Source organism: Podarcis liolepis, assembly GCF_965112155.1.
Source record: "Podarcis liolepis genome assembly, chromosome: 5".
Taxonomy (NCBI): Eukaryota; Metazoa; Chordata; class Lepidosauria; order Squamata; family Lacertidae; genus Podarcis; species Podarcis liolepis.
The window spans coordinates 58761581-58781015 of NC_139556.1; the positions used below are offsets into that span (position 1 = coordinate 58761581).

Consider the following 19435-nt stretch of genomic DNA (forward strand, 5'->3'; position numbering starts at 1 on the left):
ACAGTGGAAATTATTTGCAAAAATGTAAGTATAGATTTTGGTAGGCAAGGGTAAAACAGGAGCCAAACACTGAAGAACACGACAAAATATGCTGTGGAATATGAACTGTCTAAATTTGGAGTCAATTAAGGAGATTGATCCCTTAATATAGTGGTGCCAAAGAAAAGGAACGAGTATGTCATGTTGACAGTGTCAAATGTATCAAGTAAAATGTTTTTCTAATCTATTCCAAGTTTAGAAATATTGTCTGTTGTTGCTGTCAGATACCTGAATAGATGCTGGTAATGTTTAGTGCTATATTTATAAGATACGATGTGCCAGGGAAGTAGTGATTCCTTCTTAGCTGCCCTTAAGAAATCAGGAACACTGCCCCCCTCACCTTATTCTTTGAGTAATTCCCTGTGCCTGCCTTAATAGCAGTTAAGGAAAATGCTGAGATGAACCATAACCATGTTTATCCTAACCGGCAGTGGCTGCTGGTGCCCTCTGAGGCCGATGGAGATGCTTGGAGATGATTTTTGGCGATCACTCGTTGCCAAGTAAGATTGTCTTCCATAAACACAGTTTTAACAGTGGGTTCGTAAGTGACTGGAGAGGCCAATTCTGGCTCCACATGTCCTTCCACGGTGAGGACATAGGTTTCCAGGCAGGTGTTGATCATGGAGAGGGTTTGCCAAGCGTGCCTTCCTCTTAGTATGTTTCTCCCTTTCATCCTGAGTTTGAGCATCTTCAAAGCCCATGACACCTTTGGTAAAGGCTGTTCTCCAATTGGAGCGCTCGCAGGCCAGTGTTTCCCAGTTGTTGGTGCTACATTTTTAAAGATTTGCCTTGAGAACATCTTTAAACCTTTCCATTCTTGAGTTGGGAATAGAGTAGTTGCTTTGAAAGATGGTAATCGGGCATCTGAACAACATGACCAGTCCAACAAAGTTGTTGAAGAATCATTGCTTTGACACTGGTGATCTTTGCTTCTTCCAGTACACTGGCATTAGTTCTCATTGGACCCATCCCCTGCAGCTTCTTTCTTTTTGTATCAGAGTTTTAAATTTGCCAAAGTGTGTTATAGTTTTTTGTCCTTTGTAAAAGTAGGACACAGTACAGTTTTAGTGGTTTTGCAGAGTAACAGCTCTGAACATGCTGAACATTGAGGAATGATTCTGATTTGTCTTACTTGGGTTCAGAGGCAATCCCCAGTCTCCATTGGGGGGACACACATATGTGTTATGCTAATTTCTCTGCCCTGGTTGGCTGAATTGCTGGATTGCCTTTAAGGTTGCAAATGAAGAAGGAAAGAGCAAAAGTGCCTGAGGGTGTCTCACCAGTTACTAAGTAAATATATTCTACTGCCTTGAGATGGGTTGGAGGGGTCTCCAGAGCACAGCAGTAGTTTTGGCTTGGGATTGGCTGAGCAGTGCAAATGGCGACATAAGTTCAAAACTAAGGAGTGTGGATGGAACACAAAAAAATGTTTTGAGAAAATGTTTATTTCTTTGTGTGGACATATGGTCAAATAGTGGTACATCAAATCTTTTCTGAAGAAGTTGTTAATTTGCTGTTTTTAGAAACTGGATTAGTTTACTTGGATAACATATTTGGATGCATATATGTTTTTTATGATGCTGCTTAAAAAAATAGTTCATTGATGGTAGTTTAAGCTGGAAACATGCTTAAAGTTTGTGATGGTGCCCAATGAATATTGTACTGTCATTAGACCAGAGTGTATGTCTTACTGTTGCTTCTCATTAAATCATTAACTAACAGACTACTAATTTGTGAGACATAGTTTGCTGAGGAATTGGACCTGGACTGAAACTCCAAAAAACTGCAGAAAGCAAGCCTAACAGCAGAAAAAGCAGCAGGATTCTCTTTCCTTAATCTGCTTAATGATAATTGAGCACCTTAAAGTCAGTGGGTGATCTCCAGTTGTTGCTCATTGGACTAGTGGAAACATCCCTTTTTGGGAAGGGCAATTTTGACCAATTACCCCTGCCCACTTTAGCCCAGTGTAGCTCCAACACCCTCAGCTGGAGAGGTTATCAAACGAAAGATGCCGCATTGTCCAACAAATACAGTAGCTACTAAAAATCTAACATGTTAGATTGCTTCCTCTGCCTGAATCAAAGCAATTAATAGTGATAAGTCTTGTTTATCCAGCTATTTATGCTGGTTATTGTCAAGAAACCTATGGTGCAAGAAATAATAACTTCCCAGATTGGCTATCAAAATTGTGACTGTTGCAGAAGAGACATTTTTACAGGGTATGGATGCTGCTGCAAATTTTGAATTGGTCTGCAACAGAATATATGTATGTTTTTTTCTCATAATCTTTAGAACTCTGTTAAATAGACTTATGGGGGGAAAGCACATTTTCTTTTCTTTGTATCTTGCCTTCTGTCGTGGCATGGTATATGGTATATGTGCTTAGCTTCTGTAAGGCGGTGACCTCACGTACACTCAGACTATACTTTGGAATAAATACCTAAATGCATGTGTACTAACATGTGGCAGGTATATAATTAGATTTTTTAGAATCACACAATGGAAAACATGGAGGTGTAAGAATAGCTGAAGGCTCCTTGTAATCTTTGAAGGGCCAGATGTGAGTATAAGACTAGATTATTTCAAACAAAGCAGAACCATCTCTAGAGTTCCCACATCTTGTGCTTGGTTGTGACCTTCCCAACTTTGTTAAGAAATATTTTCATCATATCATAGCTAATTCCCCAAAGGTAAAGTTAGAAGTATTCAAACCCCAACTCAAAGTTGCTTAATCATTGAATTTTATACTTACAGCAGTGTAAGTGTTACCTAGAGGTTCTAAGTAAATAATTTATTTACTGACATGGAGATTTATTATGGGAATATTGGAATATTGGAATGTAGTTAATATTGCAAAAATGTGGTTCAAAATATAGTTTATAGCTGCATTTTAGTTAGTTACAGCATATAATCCATTGCATATTTACCAGAAGTAAGTCCCACTGTGTATCAAGAAGTAATGCCAGATACGCATTTCGCAAGATCGCTCAGTTGGTAGAGCATGAGTCTTTTAATGTCAGGGTTATGGTTTGAGCCCCATGGCATTGCAGGTGGTTGGACTAGATGACCCTCATGGTCTCTTCCAACTCTACAATTCTATGATTCTAACATTGCAGCCCTATTCAGGTCTACTTAGAAGTAGATTCCATTGAGTTAATTGGTGCTTACTCCCAGTTAGGTGGCATAAGATTGCAAGTGTTGCTCCTTTTCAAGCCATTTGTGCAGATTTGTAGACTTACTAGCTCAACTGAATCATACCCCATGAGACATGAATCTCATATCTATCTTTCCTGCCTTTACTGTAACATGGATATTTGCCCATTAACAGACCAATCCTTTCTTTTAGAGGTTAAAGAATATGCCTTATAATATACATGACCCCATACCCACATTACATGTTCAGGACTCTGGATGGATTATGTGGATGTGAGCCTGTTGCCTCCCCTTCACACTTTACCACCTTGGGGTTGCCAATGCGTAGACCTAAATCAACAAGTGTAAGGAAAAGGGCTGTCGCTCAATGGTAGAGCATGAGCTATGCTTGCAGTAGGTCCCAGGTTCAATTCCTGGCATCTCCAGGTAGGGCAGGGAGAGATCCTAGTCTGAAACCCTGGAGAGCTGCTGCCAGTCAGTGGTGACAGTACTGAGTTAGATGGACCAATGGCCATTCTTGGTATAAGACAGCTCCTCTGTTCTTATATACTACTTAGAGCTATTAGTTGATACACTTTTGGAATAGCTTGGTGTATTTCGTTATTATATTGGATGCTCATAGAAATGGTTCAAAAAGTTAGGTTTAAGTTTTAGTATTGATTTAAACACATTTCTTAGGAAATATGTGTTTACATTTTGTATTCAGTATTGATTTAAACACATTTCTTAGGAAATATGTGTCTAAATTTTGTTAATGTGCCATGCTTACTTCTTACACAATGCTGCTATCCTTGTTACCAGCCCTCACTTAAATAGTTATATTTTGGCAGGAAGAGCAAGGAGTACTTAAACATACCAGTTAAACCATAGCACATGAGTAGATATTTGATACAGAATTTATAATCTAATATTGTAATTTGTTAGTATTTCTATTTTTGCTAGAATAAGATTTCAAAAGATCCAGATTTTCATCAGAAGTCTAATTTCTGATCCACATTGTACCACCTTATTCTTATATACAGACACAACAATCTCTGCCTGATACCTGCAAAATATCCATTTTGAAATCTTGATCTGAGAGATTTTTCATGGATTTGTAGATAATGACAAAAACCATGTCTGGTAAACCAGTATTTGGTCTTTCTGAAGCCAATAGCATCAGCAAACGACACCATTGTTAGCACACCACCACTGTTGCAGTTTTAAAGTCAGTTTGATTCTTTCTTTTTGACAGGGGAGTCCAGTGTAACTCCTTCAAGACTGGAGTGACACTCAGCATCTGCATCTGCCTCATGTGAGTTAACATCTTGGCAGCAGCATTTTGCACTACCTGGAGTGGCTGCAGATTTTTTTTTTTATCTTTTTCAGAAAGACTATAAAAATGGCTACTGTACCGGACTTGGCAGCAAAGGTAACACTAGCATGCATGGGTATTCTATACCTTACAATATAGCTTTCTGTGCAGAGTAGCTTCTCTCGTGACATGCTTATTTCTTAAGGAAACTCATACTTTTTGTAGGATGAAAGTAATTTTGAATGCAGTACATTTATTTTGGTATTTCAGTTGATTTGAACAAAAATTGTGTATGTTGTCGGCAGGTTTCTGTCTTCAAAGCTTTGCCCCATTTGCCAAGGTACACACATACACACACCACCCCAAACTTGAGAACACAATTTGTTTCCATATGTACATGATGATTTCAGTACATCTCTCAGTAGCCTTACTGTCTTTCAGCTGTATTACACTTGTTTGAAAGTAGTACATTTAGGGTAACTGCACCAATCTGATTTACTTCACAACAGATTATGCATGGCAACATCTCACTTGCCTGTTGTTGTTGTTGTTGTTGTTGTTGTTGTTGTTGTTGTTGTTTAATGCAATACTGTAATTTAATTACTGTAACTAAGGGTTTGCAGTTATTCATCTCACTGTTAATTAGCTTTCTCAATAATCGAGCAGTTTGAGAACTGATCATTTATTATCACCAATGCTTTTTTTCCTGGGGGTACGCATACCCCTAAACATTTTGTGAATCTTTGTACTTTTGTCCATTTACTGTATTTATTTCCCCCGATTTGAACTATAAAATGGTGATTTCCTTGAGTCAAAATGAGAGTATCCCTAAACATTTTTTTAAAGGAAAAAAGCACTGATTATCACTCAAATGTACAGTTTACCTGTCCATTAGTTATGGATGCTTTTTCTGTTATGCTATTCCTATTTTGGTACCCAGTCATTCATACTGGCTGTAATTTGCTTGCTTGGGAGCTCATATTACCTAAATGAGCACTTGTACAGCTTGCAGGAAAATGTCAGGAGCTTGTAGCTCATCCTGATTAATCTAGACTGCTGTGCAGAGTGTTGTCAAGTAGGGACATGTGCTCTGTGAATTCCAGCTCCATTCCCAGTTGTCTAATTAAACGAAAACTTATATTGAACTATGTCACAGTAACCGGAGTGTGATGTTTGTAATCTATTTTCATCTTCTTAGTTTAATGTACACTGCAGTTTCATGTTATATGCATGAATAAAAAATGCTCACTCAAGTGGGTTACTTAAGTGAAGTAGGAAATTTTCCCAATTATGCTTCCTTCTCTTCATTAGTCATATATACAGTATTTGAGTAAATTTCAAAACTTGAGTAATCTAGAGGATGTGAAATATGAAGTACAAGTTCACAAAGTAGGCTTGAGAGATCACCTTGATGAAACATGGAATGGCTTCTCTTGGATTCAGGAAGAGATAGGTCTTTTTAAAAAAAAGTTTGCATTTTTGGAGTGGAATAACTCCATAATGTACAGTGGTGCCCCGCAAGACGAATGCCTCGCAAGACGGAAAACTCGCTAGATGAAAGAGTTTTCCATTTTGGAGGTGCTTCGCAAAACGAATTTCCTATGGGCTTGCTTCGCAAGACGACAATGTCTTGCGAGTTCCTGCTGGTTTTTTTCCCTCCCCCCCTTTTTCTAAGCCGCTAAGCCGCTTATCAGCTGATCCGATCAGCAGATAAGCCGCTAAAACCCGCTAATAGCGCTAATCCGTCAATGGGCTTGCTTCGCAAGACGAAAAAACCGCTAGACGAAGAGAATCACAGAACGGATTCTTTTCGTCTTGCGAGGCACCACTGTATATGCAAATTTTGTATGGCAAAAAAATAGTTCAATTTTAAAAAGGTCAGTTGGTTCGAGTATGGTGCTGATAATTCCAGGGTTGCAAGTTTGATCCCCATATGGGATAGCTGATATTTCTGCATTACAGGGAGTTGGACTAGATGATCATGAGAGTCCCTTCCAACTCTACAATTTTATGATTCTATGGACTGAGTCAGAGAGCACATCTCAACACCAGTAATTATTTGCCAGTTATTGGACTGTATTTTAGGTGGGTTAGCCTTAGGATTTTAAAAATATATGCATTCTCTTTTAAATCTGCCCCCCCCCCCATGCTGATAACTCCCTCTTGTTTCTCAATAGTCTATGGGCATTTAGAGGGGTGAGCAGCAGTGAGAGAATGTATTCCCTATCATTATAATGGGAATATCAACTCATGCCTATAACTTTTTGAGGAGCCAGAAGTTGATGAAATATGCATGCACAGTAGCCCCATTTAAGGAGATGAAGTCTGCCAGATTTCAGATAAATAGGTGCTTTGAGTTTGTTTCAAAAGGTTGCCAAACCGGCTTCATGGACAATTTGCATTGACATGACATACTTTGTAGATGCGATCCAATATAAGTTTCTTTTAAAAATCTCAGAAAGCTAAGTGAGTAAGTTAGTGAGTTACAATGGATTAAATAAGAGTATTTGAGGCTTTTAAAATTGTTTCCTTTTCAAAATTGGCACTGGAGTTTCTGTGCAAAGTTAATTAGGACAGAAGTAGATATACGGACATGTGACAGAGGTAGGACTTGAACATCCAGCGTTTCAAGTAAGCACCAAGCTCTCATGCATAAGAGTAAGGTGGGACGTATGTGCACCGCTATCGGTATCAGCCACTGTCACCTTATCAGAGAGGTGGTCTAAGTATTTCTGGAGATAGAGAAACCGAGGGTTGTATGTTTACTAGGCACAGTGGCTAGATCACTGTGGAGGAGTAGAGCACTCACTGCAACATCGGGGTTGACATACTGCACAGAGAAGAGTACAGGCAAGCAATGACAGCAGGATGCAGCAGGAGTGCTAGATATGCCTGTGATTTGACATTCCCAATATACAGGAAAGTTGTTTTTTTTAAAAAAAAAAACCCTCATGGTTGCCTCAACAGTTTGAAAGCCACTGTTTTAATGGGGGAAGGGAATGCTGGGGGGGGGGGATACAGAATGCAAGCATTTAGGGGTGTGTTTTTGCAGTTGTAGTCTGCTTTTCATGGCACTTTCTTAAGAGTGCCCATTTCTTGTCCAGCCAGAATAGTCATTTCTCTTCTGACATTGTTAATAGTTGCTTCATTGCTGTTTATTCAGTTACAAGTTTTCTTGGTATTTTTGAGTTCAGCTTATTCTACCTACCTAAAGCTCATACATGCTCTTAATCTATTCGAATCAATGTGTCTTTTCTATTGTGATACAAAATAATTGTTGGTTTCACGTTGCAGTCTTTTTCTCATTTTTTTGGAAACAGTGATTATACTAGGCTGTGTGTCTTTCTAGGATCCGCTTTAGAATATGTATTTTGAATGTTAGACTAATGACTCAGCAGGTCTGTGCTAAGTAGCCATGCCCCTGTTATCACATATGTCAGTTAACACAGTAAATTAATATAACCCACGAGTAAAGTACAAATGTCTACAGAGGGTGCCTTCATGTAAACAGTTGTATGTGCAAATGTTTATTTGTTACCTGGAACCCAGTGCAACTTGGGGCTTCAGGTTTCATCAAAGTCTCTACTTCTTCCGACTTCTTCCATACAGATATGCTATATGTGTGGGTGTCAGGTGAAGGTTAGCTGGCATGTGCAATGCAGATGTGGCCCTACTCACACATTAATCTCTGTAAATGTCTGAATAGGGCTATGGTTTCATGAGTCTTCAGGTGAAATGACTTTAAAGGTGCTTTTAGTCTGTGAAACAAATCAATGCCTTGGACAACAGGCCATGCTGGAGTCTTTGGGATCCCTGTTTTTTTTGGGGGGGGGATCTATCTGAAGGAGACACTAGAAAGTTTGTGGTGGTAGGTCAAGGCCTTTTCTCCCAATTTCTTTACTTGACTGGGTAAGATGGAAGAATGCTAATCAACTTCCATATAATAAATACAGTGTTGGTGGCTATGTGGAATGGAATGCTTTATGCCGGTCCAGCTGACATGCGAAGCGGGTCTGGAACATATTCCCCACGCAAAATGAGGATTGCCTGTATTACCTTCAGCTACAAGGAAGAAGTAATAGTGTTTCTCCTCTTGAAAACTAGCAGAGCTGTGTGTTATGCATGTCTGCAGTCTCCTTGTGTCTGGAACAGAGACTGCTGTCCCTTAACACTCAATACCAAGGGTAGTTACATGACAGCTACCCACATTACTAGGGGCCATATCCAGCCTTCCTTGTCCACTAATGCAAGAACTCTTGCACCAGCAGAAGACAGAGTTTAAAGGTAATCTAATGCAACACTTACACTAGTGGAAAATTATTACACAACAGTGGATTCTTGTTGTGCATTCTGCTGCACAACAGCTTATTATTGCTGTGCAATCCATTGTACAGCAGTCTTTGGTGGCAGTAAATTGCAAATGATCAGTAATTTGACTAAATCTTAGGTAAGGTGCAGGTGTTTATACGGAATGAGGTATAATTGGATAGTCATGTATGTTGCAAAAAAAGACCAAGGCGTAATAGTGAATCACATGTGGAACTGAACTACTGCAGGTATTTGGAATAAGAGAAATGCACTATATGTGTTTCTAATGTAAGCTTTATATCACTCTCTCTACTATTATTGCACTAGTTTGTTATTGTGCTGTTTTCAGTGGATCTTCCCCAAAGTTCTAAAGGCAGGGGTGGAGGCAGGAAGAAAAATAGAGCACTCGTGTCTGTAGTAAATTATTTGGGGGGGGGGGGGTTGAGGCTGGAGGTGCGGGAAGGGTATCTCTGTGTGTGACAGTTTTAGTCCTTTGGTGACAGATTGGGGAGAAGAGAGAGCTGGAACTGAGGATGGGGCAAGTGGAACTGGGGGTAAAGATCGCATTCAGAGGAATAGGAAAGTGTATGGGCAGTAGGGAGGAAGGTAGGGTGGGTGCGTCTGAGAGAGAAAGAGACAGAGAATGTGTGTTTTAGGCAGTGGTAATACCAGAAAAAAATTATGGGGACAGGAGGGGCAAAGTAAATTTCCAGGTGGGTGAGTTGTGACCTACATGTTAAGATACCTGAAAGAAAGATATCAGTTTATGTTAAAGAGAGGAGTCCAGCAATGGGTGTGAAGTAGAGGGAGGGAGAAACTTGTTTGGGGAAAGTCTTTTCCCCACTGACCCCCTCTGGCACTGCTCATGGTTTTAAGGATCTGGTAATAGGCAAATGGAAGCAAATTGGGTTGAGAAGGGCATTTTCAGTGCTGTGGAGGAGCAAGAGGATTGGGAGAAAAGAAGGGGGAAATGCTAGTGTCCCTCTCTTCTCACCATACTCATTTTTCTCCCTCTTCAATTACTCAGCAGCCTCATATGGGAGAGATAAAGGATGTGGAGCCCTCACGTATTCCACAGTACAGTGGTACCTCGGGTTACATACGCTTCAGGTTACATACGCTTCAGGTCACAGACTACGCTAACCCAGAAATATTACCTCAGGTTAAGAACTTTGCTTCAGGATGGGAACAGAAATCATGCTTCAGCGGCGTGGCAGCAGGGGGAGGCCCCATTAACTAAAGTGGTCTTCAGGTTAAGAACAGTTTCAGGTTAAGAACGGACCTCCGGAACGAATTAAGTTCTTAACCCGAGGTACCACTGTACTACCAAAATCTACCATGTGTTGTCTTCAACGTGAAATTCCAGATTCAGTGTAGTAAAACAGATGTTTTATTAACAAGCAAACACCCGGATAATGTAGAACATCCATTGACTGAAGTTAACTTTCTCTAACTGAACTAACTAATGAACATTCACATTAAAGAGACAGTAACATATATCATCCGGGGGTGTGTGTGCAAAGGGGTCTGTAGAATAGAAGAAAGGAGGAGACATGGAAATGGGGGGTAGTCTGTGTGCAAAGGACAGTTGGAAAAAGGTCGGTAGGAAAAAGGGGGTTAGGGTGCTAATGGAGTGTGTGCAAAAGTAGTTGCAAATAGGGAATAGGAGGCATGGATGTGGGGGTGAAGATGAAAGGGGGACACACAAGGGGTTGCAAAATTGGAGAGGATGATGGCTTCATAATTGGTTAGAAGGTGAAGAGGGTGCTTAGTAGCTGCAGGTTACCATAAGTGTGGCAACCTACTACAAGCTAACCTGATAGCTGGTCTTTAGCAAACGGCAACTTAAATTATTATCTTAAACACCTCCTGACTAGATGCTTGATCTAAAATTAGGGTTCATAATTGCATTCTGACTTTCACCAGTGGCCGTAAGTTTCATACTCTTTTGATGTCTGTATGTAGAGGTGAAATAAGGTGAGTGTGTTAATGCTGTTTGGAATATATTTCCCCTGAGGCACTAACTAATGCTTTATTTGATGCATTCTGTCGCTGAAATATGAACTGTATTTCCACTCTGCAGAGCATTCCTGGTAGAATTAAATTTTAAAATCACTGGGTGGAATTCAACATCATGCTATTTTAAATGTTCCACTTGCGCAAGCCTATCAGCTTGTCAGATGGAACAACCTCCCCGTGCACGCTGTTCTGGGGGTTTTTCTGATACCCCCCAAGCCAATTTAAGGGAGAGAAAGGGGGAAACCCTGCTGTACAAGCAGAAGCCTTTCTGCTGATGGGGTTTGTTTGGTGAATCCTGGCAGCTATGTCTGTCAAAGGTCATGCTTGCCTAACATACTGAGCCAATGGTTCCCAATTAGCTAATTACTGAGGACCCCATTACTGCAACACAATTTTTTGAACAAAATGATATCTGGTTTTCAGCATCATGACATATCAGCAGCTAAACATTGCAATATTCCTATATATCACAATGTCTGAAATTGGAGATCAGGCGTGGGGATGAGGAACAGTCACAGAGATCAGGTGTGGGGGGGGGGAGAGAAAGTGAGACACCTCCACCACATGGTTTGAGTGAGAGGGGATGGGGATGGGGGATGCAAGTCCACTGTGGCTGCTGCTGCTTTCCTGCTGACTGAGAAAAGCTGCTCCGCCTCAGTGCCAGGGGAAGGTAGTGCCTTGAAGTGAGGGCGATCAGCTGCCCTGTTCTCCCTCAGCATGAGGAGAAGGCAGCGCTTTGCAATCGGCTGCCCTGTTCTTCCTTTATATTGCTACGTATTGCCTGCTCAAAATACTTGTCACAGTATGATTTCAAAATCAATTTTGGCCAATATATATTTAAAATCGCAGTGTGTTAAAACAGACATAAAATTTGTGATAGCACCATGCAAAATGACAAAAAAATGTTTTGGGGGGAGGAGGCAAGGGATGGGGACGCGGACCCCCTGGGTGTGTTCCGTGGACCCCTAGTTGGGAACTACTGCTCTAAGCCAAACCACAGTGCAAATGTGCTGGCTCCTGAGGAGGAGATCAAGCAGTTTTGCTTCCCCCCAGGCATCATAGGTTAGTGCAGTAGCTTAGCATGTATCCAAAACAAGGATTTTGGTAAAGGTTTCTGCATAACTCCAATCTGTAGCCAAGATTTGTCCTATCGTTATAGGTTGTCATTAAAGAGGAGGTAATGTAACCATGTTTCTGGATTCAGATGACACACCAAGCCAAACTTTAGCTTAGCTGCTGTCCCACATTGGCCTAAAATACCCAAAGAAGGCAAAGCAGGTGTGAACTCATAGCTGTGAACCAGCATGTTTGCAAAGTCCCAGTATGTCATACTCTGGCTCGCTGTGAGATATGAACCAGACCAGTGTTAAATACCACTCTCCTTGTATGTCTGCTGAACTGTACATTAAACCAGAGGAGAATAGCAAAGTTAATATACATTTTCTGCCTTGCTTAGATAGAATGTGTGTGTTGCTTGTGTTTTCTAACCAAAATCTTCTTCACATCTTCTCACAGTATATAAATCTCCAGAGTATGAATCCCTTGGATTTGACTTGACAGTTGAACGGCTAGTATCAATTGGATACCCTCAAGAGCTGCTTAGTTTTGTCTATGATCCCACATTCCCTACCAGGTAAATAATTGTAAGCTACAAAAATATGTATATGCCACTTACTGGTTTGTTTGTTTTTAAAGTGTTCTATTTTTAGCATGCTGTTGTTCAGTAATACATAAGCAGATTTAATTGCACGAGGTTCTTGCTAGTTGAAGTGGATTTGTCAGCAGAGAATTTGTCTTAAGAAACCGAGTGGTAAATGTATTGGAAGTGAAATGCATACCAGGAAAACCTGAACATAGTTAGAAACTGGGGAAAACAACCCCTAATTTATGCAAACATGAATTTCAATTAAATTCTGGGCTGCTTAAAAAGTCCAGCATTAAACTACTTGAGGCAGAATATTTGTAGATACGTATAAAATATGTAAGGCTTGGCAGATTTTCTTTAAGCAGTTCCTTATATGTACTAAGGTTTTCCTGTGTTTCTGCCCATAAGGAAGCACCTCTTCACATTTACGTTAGAGGTAGCTCCTAAGTTCCCCTTGAGTTTTGGGAGAAGCACACTTGCCAACCCTGGGATTCTTTTTAAAAGAGAGCCCACAGAAGTTGTGGTGCATGTGTGGAGCTTTCCACACTTCTGTCTTGCATTCTGGCCAGTTTTTGCAACAGAAGCATTGTTGAAACATGCCAGTGAGTTTAGCAAGAGCTGAAAGGAATGCAAAACTATTTATGGAATGATTTAGGGGAAAAGTCAACAAATTTTGGCACCTTTAGTAGACCCAATTCACATGTTTACTTTTGAGAAGGCCACTTTTAGTGATCTTTGCAAGGCTTTTTCGAAAAGTTAAGCAACAGAGAAATTCACAGTTCATTCTGTAACAGCACAAAATTAGCATGTGAATTGAGCTTTAGTAAGTGGGCCATTAAGGGGCAAAATGGCAAGCCCATTATGCTGATACATATACAAAATTTGTTGTATATTTTTGTTTTATCCAGTCATTGCAAATGCATTTGAAAATTATTAGTGGTACAGTAGAATGTGGGCTAGGGTTGGGGGAAAAGTGACCTAGGCTCATTGTGAAGCACTGGCACTACTATGTCACCACCTTGGACAGCTTAGGCTATCTTCACTGATGAACATGCTTGGAGCTGTGTATGTTTGCCCTTCCAAAACAGGCTAATAAATCTTGGTACAGGCAAGCAGAGTCACTTTGAAGCTTGTTCTAAATCTACTTGGGTTTCTCCATACTTGTAAGGGCATTTGCTGACTTTAGAACAAAAATATTAGCACAACATTTTATTTGACTATTTACACAGGAAAGTGCATGGAATGAGTGGGCTGACAGAGGAGGGATAGATTGCGCTCTCCCTTTCCTGCCATCTTGATCTGCTTCCGTGCTGCTTCCTTCCTTCCTGGCCAGCATTGAAATCAAGTAATCTGGCAGGGAGTGAGAACAAGTTATCTATCACTTCTCTGTTGGTTCATTGTGCTTCTGTGCTGGATGTGCAGAAGGCGAAACTGCTTGCATAGAAACAGTATGTGCTGGACGTGATAGGAGAGCGCAATTCATTCTTTCACTATCAGGCTGCTCTGCATCTGGAATGGATGCACAGCAGGGGGAAAAAACCCTTCTGCATGTTCAGCACAGAAATCAGGTATGCTGGAAGTAGTGACAGGTTGATCCATCGCCCTGTCTTTAGTCCACTGTGCCGGACATGCAGGAGAAAAAGCATTTTCCTGCACTCTCAACATAGAAACTGATCAGGCTAGCAGAGTAGCTAGAGATCATTCCATTTCTCAACCACCAGCCTGCTGTATTTCTTTCCAGCAACAGTTTTTTACTGATAAGAAATGCTGGTGAAAGGGAAACCAGCCCCTCTTAGGAATAAAAACTTTTATATGCTAGTAACTTTTGGAAATTTATGAACAAGGTTGTTTTAGCATTTGAGGTTACTTGGTATGGCTGTTGCTTCCTTGCTGTCTCACATTCAGGGCCAAACTACACATTGCCGCAGACATGGGCCAACCGCCAAAAACTGTCTCCCTGAATCATGTTCTCACCTCTCTCCTCTGAATGTGCAGTTTCACTTACCTGAAAGTGAAACTAACAATGCCATGCATTTCCTCTCTGCTGTGCCAAGCAGCAGCTAGTGATGTGGAGTGGGGGCAGAGAAGCACACCATGTGACAATGTCACATTGTGGGTAAGTGGAAAAAACTATAAAGAAATGGGAGAGAGGGAAAATGTGACATGGAAAGCTCTTTCTAAGGAGGTACCCACTGTGCAAACTTGGTAGACGAGCAACTTTCCTCAAGGGAAAAGAGAAGTGGTGACTGAAAGTCTTAACTGCCACTTACTCACTGGCAAGAGGATTGCTTGGAGCCAAACTAAATAATCCCTATGTGAAAAGGGTGGTGATGTCTTAAGGTGTTAGAGGCATGAGTGATGAACTCTTCCTCCATTTGCCATTTGTGTTCCAGCAGTCCTTCTCCCCAAACTCTTTTCATATAGCTTAGCTGAGAAGTTCTACATTCCTCATCTCCTACATTCCACACCTCCTTTCCATGCAGATAGGACATTCACACACAGAGAACTGCCTTGGTTATGTTTAGTTTTTCCTGTTTACTGTAGCGAAAGCACATCTGGTGTCAACTAACCTTTTATAAAGTCCAAAAGGTTTTAGTCCTTTAAAGGAATAGTAATAAATATATAACACTTGTATTATACAGTTCACAGTGAGTTCACAGTGCCTCACACACATTCTCTGAGTAGTCTTCCAACAAGCAGGTAGGGTGGACAATCTGATGTTGAGGTGGTACTTACGTTTTAAACAAGGCAAGTCTGATTTGACAGAATTTTTTGTCCAATGAGACTTCTGCCAGCTCCAGTTATGTAGTTACTCTTCTTGGTCAGTTGGGTAGGTGGGAGAACTAAGGTTTTTATTTTTTTTTAAGCTATGCACCTGTGCCTGCTGATTGTGTAATTCAGCTTTTTTGTTAAGATAAATGAGCTAATGATAAGAAAAGAGATCAATTGTACATTTGAACTGGGCAATGCAGACTATTTTTTCCTCTGCAGCTAAACAAAAGTTCAATGGGACTCTGTCAGCAAAGTGTCCTCCTTAGGGTCAGATTCTAGTTTGGACAGAACATGATAGAACTGGCTCAGGTATGCCATTCCAATAGACTATCTTTCAAAGTCTTGCTGTCCACTGCTTGGTATACCATGCTTATATCGATCAATGCACTTCTTTATTAATAGAGGCCTGGTATTTGATTCCCTTTATGGAAATTTGCTGAAAGTCGATGCCTATGGGAACATCCTAGTGTGTGCACATGGCTTTAACTTCATGAGAGGGTAAGTACTGTGAATATAGGCAGTTCACATAAGGAAGGCTGCAATCTGTATGTACAACAGGGGGTGGTATGTTCCACTGAACTTGGTAGAAACTCTGAATTCATATATAGAATTGGGGCTTTCAGGGATCACCTACGCTGTAACATTTCCAAATCCTTATGCAGGCCAGTTTTTCTTACTTTGGAGTCTTATAAATTCTAATGACTTCAGAAACTTGGTTAACCTTTGGAAACTAACTTAAGTGAATATGGGAAAAATGCACACAAACCTGGTTCAGATGTAACAATCTCACCTCAGTGCATCAGTTTATTGGGCCAAGAACAAGCCTTGTGTCCACATATTTTCTTCTTGGCCCTTGAATGCACAACTTTGTTAAACTAATTTCTTGTGATATCCAAACGGGACAGCTATGGTTTAAGTGTTGTTTCCAAATCATAATATGACTTGGGACTAGACCATTTTGAGCCCAGCTATAGGAACATAGGAACCTATTATACTGTGGTCTATCTTGACTGGCAGTTGCTCTCCAGAATTTCAGGCAGAAGTTTTTCTCAGCACTACCTGAAAATGCTGGGGATTGAACCTGAGATTTTTTGCATGCAAACACATGCTCTACCACTGAGATGATGATGATTCTGCCTTTTATCAAAAGATCTAAGGGTGGTGTACAACATTAGAAACACATTACAGAATATCAGTGATAAAAACATAATAAAAAGCACAATCAGGGAGCCACCACAGAAGAGACCCGTTCTCTTGTTGCCACCCTCTGAACCTTTCTGGGAGGGTGGACATAGAGAAGGGCCTCAGATGACAAGTGCAGGGTCCAGGCTGGTTTGTATGGGGATAGGCAGTCCTTAAGGTATTGAGGTCCTGAGCTGTGTAAGGCTTTATAGGTCAACAGGATCCATTTCAGTATTCTATCTTTGGCTGTATGATGACATGAAATCTTACTAAACATTGAAACATTGCTGCTGCTACTTTTTTTTAAGCAGAATATTATGTGTGAATTGTACAGAGTTGTTGATGGTTAGTTGCATGCTGTCCAAATGAAACACAATTCTTGTTTTGTTTTGATCACCCCAGTTCTTGAATTCTTCTGCGATCAGTTGAGCAACCAAGAGCTGGAGGGAATAGGCTCCTCTCTGTGGATGAAGTTGTATGAAGTATCAAATTTTGCTGTAGTAGAAAGGAAGCCATATTATATTTATTCCAGTGTTCGCATTAAAACCTTTCCTTGAATCCCAACATTTTAGGAGATCTTTCTCATTGGTCTTATTGACCCAGTAGGAGTTAACCTAGCTGTTTAGAGAAACTATTATGATTAGACATCATTAATAGGCATACTCCCTTGTCCCTTACCTTTTTCAGGCCAGATATCCGAGAGCAGTACCCTAATAAATTCATCCAGAGAGATGACACTGACAGGTTTTACATTTTAAACACACTGTTCAACCTACCAGGTGAGACCTTAAACTCTAATGGGGATGGTGGGGATTGTGTCATGATAATCCGTAGGTATATTACTGTTAATTTCAAATGACAAATTAGGAATGTCATTTTGGCTTAGATTAATTACATGAGTGTCTCTTTATCCAGTTCTTCATTTAATGTATATTCTTTGCTTCTTTGCAGAGACTTACCTGTTGGCTTGTCTGGTTGATTTTTTTACGAACTGTGATAGGTATTCAAGGTAAGCATGTGTCTCATGTGTTATATGAAATCCAACATGTGACGCTATAGCCATCATTGTCTCTCACTGCAAGTGTGCAAGGACAAATTCAAATCTTCTTATCTGTAGCTTGATGACAACAGCAACCACAAGTACTGTAGCGATTGTTTATGTTGGTAAAGTTTGTGATTTAAACCCTGGCAGGGCTCATAGGGTCTATCATACACAGGTGAATATGACCATGTAGCACAAGTGTGGGCTACCTTTTCAGGGATTAGAACTTGGGGTGATGGATACCGCCAAAGCCAGCTACTCCTGGAGCTACTCCTTTTCTCTGTTCATTTGTACATCCATTCACATGTCCCTCTCCCACACCCAGCTCCCTTCTTCTGAATCTTCAGCCCCTCAACTTCATCTAGCCATCATCCATGTATGTTCATTCTCTCTTGTATGCAGAAACATGTACCAACCTAGATTCAGACATACACACATCCTGCCTATACCTATACCTTTATCTCATCCCATTCCCTGCCTGGTTTGGCCTCTGAGAACAGATGCCATGCTGATTAGACAGGCAATGAGATGATATATGTATTCATGAATTGGCACAAAACATACAAGCAAGAATCCACCTAACAGTGGGATTAAGGTTTGGTTGCTTTCAATACTATCAATGTAGCTATCAATACTGTTGGTGTTTCCAGTTGTACAGTGATTCCCAGGCCTTATGCACCCTCCTTACTAGCTGTTAACCTACTTTTACAACAATTCTGTGCTTTTTTCCTTTTTTCTCACAGCTGTGAAGCAGGGTTCAAAGATGGAGACCTCTTCATGTCCTTCAGAAGTATGTTCCAAGATGTGAGAGATGCTGTGGATTGGGTTCACTATAAGGTGACTTGCACTTTGGGATTTTTTTTTAACTGTAGTCTGTTTAATTCTTAACATTTTGAATAAATTATAGTGTGAGTTGAACACTGTTGGCAGCCAGTGAATAAGTATTCAATGCCAGCTAGCATGCCCATCAATATGATTGGAAAGGGGGGATTGGTAAACAAGAATGATAATTCCTTCTATCACCACCATCCTGCTGCTTACTTTCACACACCCCCATTCCTCCCCTCCCCTCTTAATGAAACAGGCTGCTGCTGCAAGCCATCTTAAAAGCCATCACTGTTTCACTTTATTATATTTATGCTATTGTTTTCCCTTCCAAGGAGCAGTTTCATGTGTTTCATATGATAACTCATCCGCACATTGCACAGGAAGCACACCACCCCTTTGCTTCAGCAACTGAACTCTGTCACCATGTGTTTTCTGAACTATTCTGTTTTGCACTTCAAGTTTATTTCAGAATATACTTAATTACAGCGCTTCAATGGCATCTTGTCCCATGTGTTTGTTTCTCATATGGTGAATGAGCCACAGGGTTCTCCACCCCCAGGTTGAACCTATCCAATGCTAATCTCATGACACATGAAACTCCACAAATAACTTTCTGCCTCTAGTGTCAGTGGTGCATCTTTCTACAGTACGATGACAGCATGGAAGCTGATACTATAAGGCGAAACCGGAGTAAGATTGCTAGATCATTACTTCTGCTGTGTCATGTGGTTTCTCCTGTTGTTTCAGGGATCACTGAAGGAGAAGACAGTTGAGAATCTTGGGAAGTATGTAGTGAAAGATGTAAGTACATCAAGCCTTTCCTTATTGAAAGTGGACCAGTCTTGGTTTATTTCATGCAGTCTCAAAATGATAAAAAACAGAATGGAAAGTTCAAACTCCCTTGTTCACAATTTATTTTTTTAAAAAATAGGCATTAAGTGATGTTATTGTTGCTTCAGCAAATTTTGCCTTTTTTGATGAAAAATAATTTAGCACGTCCTCTTTATCTCCCTTTTGTTAATGGAATTCTAAGCACCCGAACGTCAAGCAGGGGCAGTTGGTTTCCCCACCCCCCACAATATATGGAGTAGTAAGAGAGTGCATGTCACAATAGAAATGTGAATATTCCAAAGCATCTTCTGTGTCTTGATAT

The 19435-nt window shown here is 40.5% G+C and overlaps 1 protein-coding gene across 15 annotated transcripts in view; it reads left to right on the forward strand.

Annotated features, from left to right (window-relative positions):
* Positions 1-19435, forward strand: part of NT5C2 (5'-nucleotidase, cytosolic II) — an 82808-nt gene that overhangs the window by 28897 nt on the left and 34476 nt on the right. For 9 of the 15 annotated variants that reach the window (XR_014526700.1, XR_014526701.1, XR_014526702.1 and 6 more), the window contains 6 exons: positions 12329-12446; positions 15633-15728; positions 17100-17191; positions 17364-17421; positions 18198-18291; positions 19030-19083. Coding sequence is in view for 12 of the 15 variants with exons in the window: in XM_083505086.1 (XP_083361212.1) it covers positions 12329-12446; positions 15633-15728; positions 17100-17191; positions 17364-17421; positions 18198-18291; positions 19030-19083 (512 nt within the window). In the remaining 3 variants the exon portion in view is untranslated. Of the gene's footprint in view, positions 1-4426; positions 4604-12328; positions 12447-15449; positions 15540-15632; positions 15729-17099; positions 17192-17363; positions 17422-18197; positions 18292-19029; positions 19084-19435 lie in introns of all 15 variants that reach the window. The other 6 variants (XM_083505080.1, XM_083505081.1, XM_083505079.1 and 3 more) reach the window with 6 other exon arrangements.